Source organism: Lepidothrix coronata, unplaced genomic scaffold (assembly GCF_001604755.1).
Source record: "Lepidothrix coronata isolate B3197 unplaced genomic scaffold, Lepidothrix_coronata-1.0 Scaffold174, whole genome shotgun sequence".
In the NCBI taxonomy this organism is placed as follows: Eukaryota; Metazoa; Chordata; class Aves; order Passeriformes; family Pipridae; genus Lepidothrix; species Lepidothrix coronata.
Genome location: NW_016690354.1, coordinates 125733 through 132888, shown reverse-complemented (window position 1 = coordinate 132888; position 7156 = coordinate 125733). Strand labels below are relative to the sequence as shown.

The 7156-nt window shown below is 44.5% G+C and overlaps 1 protein-coding gene across 1 annotated transcript in view; it reads right to left on the bottom strand.

The window, feature by feature from the left end:
- Positions 1–4338, bottom strand: part of CLNS1A (chloride nucleotide-sensitive channel 1A) — a 12137-nt gene extending 7799 nt beyond the window's left edge. The window contains exons 1-2 of the mRNA XM_017830088.1: positions 4162–4338; positions 1911–2047 (exon numbers count right to left, since the gene is read on the bottom strand). Coding sequence (XP_017685577.1) covers positions 1911–2047; positions 4162–4310 — 286 coding nt within the window. The 5' untranslated portion in view covers positions 4311–4338. The remainder of the gene's footprint in view (positions 1–1910; positions 2048–4161) is intronic.
- Between the last annotated feature and the right edge of the window lie 2818 nt (positions 4339–7156).

Below are 7156 nucleotides of genomic sequence, written 5' to 3'. Positions count from 1 at the left end.
AGCTGTTGCCATTTACTTGCAGAACACTACATGTCTTTTTTTAAATCACATGAATTTTACAGATCCTTGACGTTACTGTCATGAAATCAGCCACCTTCCAGTGTGGCCCCTCACAGGGGACTCTGACATTTACAGAGGATCTCTACTCCATTTCCAGTATTCCTAGCTAGCCAGCGAGATGTCAGAGGTAGAAAGTACACACAGAGCCAGTGACAACTGCGGGCAAGACGGCACTTCCTGGCTTCTGTGCGTGACTAAATAAGCAACAACATGGTGTTTTACTTTCTGTGAATATAAAAGCCACAGAGATGGCTGCAGTTCATCACTTTGTGGCTGGGGACACTGCACTGACAGCCTCAAAAGTGCACAACTATTTTCTACAGAAGAAGAGGCTGTTCCACTGAGAGTGGCTTTTATCACATACAAAACTGGCACCACCAAGAATATGAAGATGCCAAGAAGCTGCCAGCCAGCTGCCCCCAAAAATGTAGTGTGCAAAGGAAGCTACCCAATCCTTTTCCAACTGACACCCGCAGGCACAGCTTGTTACTGTTGAGTCCAGCTCTTCGTTTTCAATGGAGTCAACCTCTGAGTGCCTTTTTCTGAAAAAGGGGTGAGGACAAGGCACACACTCATAGAGAGCACAACAAAAACTTTCAGAGAAGAACAAAATGTTCTCTGCCCAACTGAGAATGAAGACTTCTGCAGCCAAGAAAGCAGAAAGGTTTGAGTTTAACACTATTCAGCAGTTAAAACTGCAGACCAGGGCTAGACTTGAAAACTAAAATCTACCTGCTGTAGAAGATTTACTGTAGGCAGAGTACATATATATAAAAGAAAGTTTACACACATGGAGGAAATACCACAAAAATCAGTCTATTAATGATTTCTAGATAAGAATTAACACACGATATCTGTATTTTTAAACACCATGATCAGAATGAATTAAAAGCTAGAAACAGTATCTTTCTTCAGACGAAGCTCAGTTTACTTCAAAATAACTCGTTAAAGGAAAATGAGGAAGAAGAACCAAGAGGAGGATGCATGTTCTCTTATTATTTGTAGTGACAGACTGTCAGAGATTATTAGTAACTTGAGAGAAGGAAATAATGAAGAGCATTAATAGCTTAGAAACGGCTCCGCCTCCTCAGAGTCTTGTCATTGCTTTCTGGATACATTAAAAAAAAAAAATTAAATGCCAGATTTTAACCTTTAACAATTATGACCAGTAGGCACAAAGGGGAAAGAAGACCTGCTCAACACCTAACACCCATTACTCTTCAACTGAGATGGCAGTTTATGACACACTTAAAATATTAACAGGTCTACCATAAGAAAAAAAATTAATATATCAAAAAAAGCCAATGAAACAGATTTTCATTGACATCAAAACAAGAACAGTCAAAAAGGTTGGTTTTGTGGGCAATCTACAAAGATCAATTAAAGCCTGGTCATATGACCTATTGTCTTTTTTTGTTTTTAAGTAAGCTGTGGGAGAAAATTAATGAAAATTTCCAGGCTGCTGTGAAACAGCGGGAATCCATAAAGCCTGGAGAGGGCAGCAACATTAATATAAATTCAATAAAGAAAAAATTATACCCAAGCTGGAATCACAGGGAGACTGCAGAGGAACTAAATTGTTTAAAACAGTGTAACAGAGCAGCAAACTGATTCTCAGCATCTCCAGCTGTACACAGTCACATGCTGAGAGCAGAACTGTACAGAAGCGACTCCAGAAGAGTGCAAAGCTGTACTTTTAAGACAACTATACTTTGCAAAAATGAAAAAGAAAATACAAGCTATTACTCAAATGAAGCATATAATTTTTAAAACCAACATTTACTCTTTTTGAAGAAGAAATCATGTCCGTTATGACAGTGTGGGAGCGCTAAGGAACCCTCCGGGCATACCTTCAAATTTGGCGTTCACCATGACATACAAGTGCTCCCTTGGGAAGGCACTCAGGTCCCTGGAGACGGCATGTAAGCTTATGGTGGGATAATCCAAGGAGAAGCCAACTCCAGAGTTTTCCAACCAAGTCAGGCGACTAACAAGGAGGAGCGGAGGAAGAAGAGACAAGTTACAAACTAACAGTGGATCCATAGTACCCGACTCAAGCCTGCAGAAAAGCAAAACAACCCCAAAAGAGCAATTCTGGACAAGGCACTCTTCAGGCATACACAGACCTGGACCTGCTCAAACAAGACTTTGCAATGGCATTAACTGTTGGCTGAGGTAAAAGAAACCTCTTCTCAAAGAATGTGAAGCTGAGCACCCCAAACACATTGCAGCTTTATCACATTTGCACCGAATGCTGAATTTCTCTCCTTACCTCTTTATTTTCTCCTCTCTGTAGGTACCCATCATTCCAAAGATAACTACAGTGGTTCCAGAGTGTGATTTATAACTCAAACTATTCAATGTGGTTTTTCAAGACAAAGAGAACACCAAAAGAAAAGTCAATATCACAATTTCTAGAGAATTATAGATCTGATGTGAGTATAGCCTGGATGTATAAAAACAAACAGTTCTGTGATCAGCACAGCTAACAAAGCCAGGTTATGAGTATTCCTTCCCTTGCAACTTATCTGTATAACCTCTGCTTCCCCCCATTTTCACTCTCATCCCTAACTAACCACAGCAAGAGACAGCACAGGTTGTCACCACTGGGCGCTGCCTCCTTCATATCAGAATGATCCACGTCTTTCTAAGCCAACGAGAAATCACACTCAAGCTAGTTTTGGGTGTCTGCGATCAATGAGGTCACAGAGTGAACAGAAATACTGACGGGCAGAAAGCGAGACCTCCACCACATGCAAAATTCAGCATTCATAAGCTTTTGTGGAGGGATAGAACCAATGGAAAAGTCACAAAAAGACTCCCTGCCTTGGAAAATCTGGCTGAGAGCAAGAACTAGTGCAGTGGGAGCAAAGAATTTCCTTCCTAGCCTCAACTGGGCAGTCCTCAATGTTTACAGCTGCTGATAGAGAATCAGTACACAGATCCAGAGCCACACTGTCCTCCTGGGTTCTCCCACGGCATTCCTGCATAACACTGGCATATTCTATTCATTACCAGCAAGTGACTATGGTAAAACTTCTGCAACGTGCTCCAAACATGTTGAGAGGAAGGTGGCAGCCTTGTATTGTGCCTCATACAAAAACCTATAGAAAGCAAGTTCCAAGGAAACTCAACATTACACCTCTTGAGACCTGATGCTGCACAACCAAAAGCTCCAGTATCTGCGACCAAACTAAACAAAAGAGTAAACAAAATTCCAAAGAGATTCTTCTCCAACACAACACCACTAACAAGGTGGGGCAAAATATTGACCATTTTATAAATGTTTCCTAGTCTAAAGGTTTTAAAAGACAATTTACTCCTCCATGCACATTCTAAATGACATTTTTGTTCTAACAATGCTCTTCTAGTGCAGAATATATCATGAGTATTTTCCATGGTCAAAGAAAATTCTGTTGGTTTAACCATTAAGCTGTCTTCTTGAGCTATACAATGCAGAGAGGATTTAAAGGAGACTGTAAAGAGCTCAGATAACATCTTCCAGAATAACCAGACTGATTTCTGCCTAGTAAGGACATACAGTCTCCACGTGATTAACTCAACATGAAAGAACCACAGTAGCTAATAACAGCAGAAACCCAACAGCCCCATCCACTTGCCTGTCAAAGGAGGAGAGGTGCCGTGTTTTTCATTATAGAATGGTTTGGGTTGAAAAGGACCTTCATGATCATCTAGTCCCAAGCCCCTGCCATGGGCACGGACACCTTCCACTAGACCAGCTTGCTCCAAGCCCCATCCAGCCTGGCCCTGAATGCACCACCAGTCGGGCTCCCGTGCCGTGCTGTTCCCTTCTGCCTTGTTTAAAACACCGTTTCGAGCAGGAACAGCGGGACACTCACACCCCTGCCCCTCACAGCCCCCCCCGAGGGCCTCCTCCACACCCTTATCCAAATCACCCACATCCCCCCCTCGGGCAGGTCCCCTCAGGGGTGACCCCACAGGCCCCTCAGGAGTGAGAGCCTCTCAGGGAAGGCTCCCACTCGCCGGCCCCCTCAGGATACCCCGCAGCCCCCTCAGGACGCCCTCAGGAGCAGCCCCTCACAGCACGGCCCCCCGAGGGGTCCGTGTGTTCCCCCGCACCTCTCGGCGATGTAGAGGGTGCCGGCGCCCAGGCTGCGCCCCGCCAGCAGCGCCTCCGTGTCCGGCTGCTGGTGCCGAACGCCATCGGCCGGCGGCGGGAACCGCTTGAGGAAACTCATGGCGCCGCCGCCGCCTCCCTGCTCCACCATCGCCGCAGCCGGAACAGGAACCGCGCTGCTCTGTGATGCAATTCCCCCTCACAGTCATCGTGGATCCGCGGGGGAGGTGACGGGTTGTCGCCTCACAGCCGCAGTGTTCCTTACGGTCGGGCGTATGTACGTCCGGAGCGATGCGGGCTGTGCTCCGGGAGTATCTCTGGCAGTTTTTGGAGTGAAGTTTTCATTTTCTGGAAAAGAGAAGCAAAGGGGAGGCGCTGAGGTGATCATTGAGGGCCAGAGCACCTCTGCTGGGGAGACGGGCTGAGAGAGTTGGGCTTGTTCAGCCTGGAGGAAAGAAGACTCCAAGGACATCTTAGAGCCCCTTCCAGTATCTAAAGGGCTACAAGACAGATGGAGAGGGACTTTTGACAAGGGCATGGAGTGACAGGACAAGGGGTAATGGCTTTAAACTGACAGAGGGCAGGGTGAGATTAGATATTAGGAAGAAATTCTTTACTGTGAGATTGGTGAGGCACTGGAATAGGTTGCCCAGAGAAGTTGTGGATGCCCCATCCCTGGAACTGTTCAAGGCCAGGCTGGAGGATGGGCATTTGAGCAACTTGGTCTAGTGAAAGATGTCCCTGCCCATGGCATGGGGGTTGGAATGAGATGATGTGGAAGGTCCCTTTCAACCCAAGCCATTCCATGATTCTGCGATTCTATAGTTGACAGTACTGGCTCCAGTCCTAAAATCATAGAATATCCTAAGCTCGAAGAAACCCACAAGGTCAAGTTAAGCTCTTGGCCATGCACAGGACAACCCAAAGAATCGCACTGTGTGTCTGACAGCATTGTACACTTACTGAACTCTGGCATACCTATTTTAGCATGGAAGTCTCTGTTGGAGAGGTGAAAAAGGGAAAAACAAACAGCAGCTTTTCAAGTGCCATTTTCAGATGCTGGAAAGGAAATTTTAGGTGGATGACCAGCACCTAGTGCCTGATAGATGCACACAGAGAATAAAAAGAATGTCACAAGTACCTGAATTGCCTAAAGAGTATTCACTTGATTTCCTTAAGCATTGATGGACTCGGGATCAGGAGCCCAATAGTACTATGATATTTACCTACCCGGGTGCAAACCCAGGTTCTCACAAACACAAACCAAATATGAACAGGATTAGGTCACCATCTTTCCTTTCTCTGGACTTTCCTAGTTACAGTCTTGAATAGCAGAGAGCCAAAGCACTGCATTCTGGAAAAGGAAAGCGTGTAAAGAAATCAGGGGGAACAAGAACATAATGTGGTTCTCCTAGGCTGAGCTTTTCACAGTGCTTTGGAAAGCTTCTCAACCATGGCTACCCATTTTGGATTCTAATTATGCAAATAATTATTACTCATATAAATAATCACCTTGACTGAAATGTAAGCAAATTCCACAATGAAGTGATATTTAAACAACATTAGAATAGCTTAAAAAAAAACAAAGAGGCAACAGCAGATGAGGAAGAGGAAATGTCTCAACCATCTTCAAGTTTGCCGTGCCAAGACAAGGGCTCATTTGGAAACAAAAAATTACAATTCATCCGTGAACACAGATCAGGCTGTGGCAGCTGGTGGGAAAAGATGCAAAAGCATGGAAACGCCATTCACCACACTTTGTGGTTATAAATCAATATTCCTGCTCATGTCCATTCCCTGTTACCTAACACGACTGTCATATCAGCCACAAAGAGCCCTCATCACCTCTGTAGTTAACTCCAAATCATGCAACTCCTTTAGGTTGTTAATTTATAAGATTTCTGAGTGGTTGAGGTTGAATTAAGCCACTGTGGTGGAGCAGTAGTGTGTTCATTTCTCCTCTTGATGCAAATGCGAGTCTTTCTTCTGTCACATACCACTCTTTCAAAAGAAAATGGAAAAAAGGATGGTTTAAGTCCAAGCAGGGAAGTTGGTTTTGAGGCCAAGGCATTAAGGAGGAAAAGAAATCCACATCTTCCTCGTTTACACAATCGAGACACTTCATACCCCAGTACTGAGTGCTGCACCTACCAGAAGTTTAGAGCAGGAAGGCAGACATTTCCTGGAAGTTTACAAATGAACAGAATGGTACTATTTGAAAATGCTTTTCCTCAGCTGTAAGAGCTTTAAGTGAGTCAGGACCCAACCCCACACTGATATCTGAACACTGGGTGTCCAACAGTGATTTAGTCAACAGGGCCATGTTCAGAGGCAATGGACAGCAGCAGGTACCTTCTCAGGGTTAAGAGTCACCTTAGGACAGAATGCAGAACTTGCCATCCAAGGGAGCTTGTTTCTCTCCACAGCACTGCCTGCCATAAGATGGCCAGTTCAGACTTAAAATACCCAGAATCCATAAAAAAAATGCAAATATAAAATTTTGGCAGTGGATCTGGAGCAAGAGGAAGATTTTCACTGCAATTTCTCATCACTACAGGAACATGCAGTAGCTTGACCACAAACACATTTGAAATAAAAAAAAGGCTTCAGTGATTCACACAGAGAAAAGCCACCCTCTTCTTTGATTTATCTCTCCCTGAATTTCTCCTGTTAAAGTCCTGAAATATCTGGTGTGTCCACTGCCATTGCCACATGTCAGAACATCTGCTTCTTCAGTGCGTCTCTGCAGGCTTCCTTTTTTTCCCCCCATTTTTTCCAGATTTTACACATCTCAGCCTATATCAATGAACCTGTCTCCTCTCTCATTAGCACTACGTGGAAACCTCATGGATGTCTGCTGGAACAGCCTAGCTGGGTACGGTGCTGGCTGCAGGCAAACTGGTTTTTGTCAGGTGACTGCAACATCACTATGAAATGAGATATAAAAATTACGTAGAAAATGGAATACATGCAGAAAATCACTGTGACTGCAAAAAC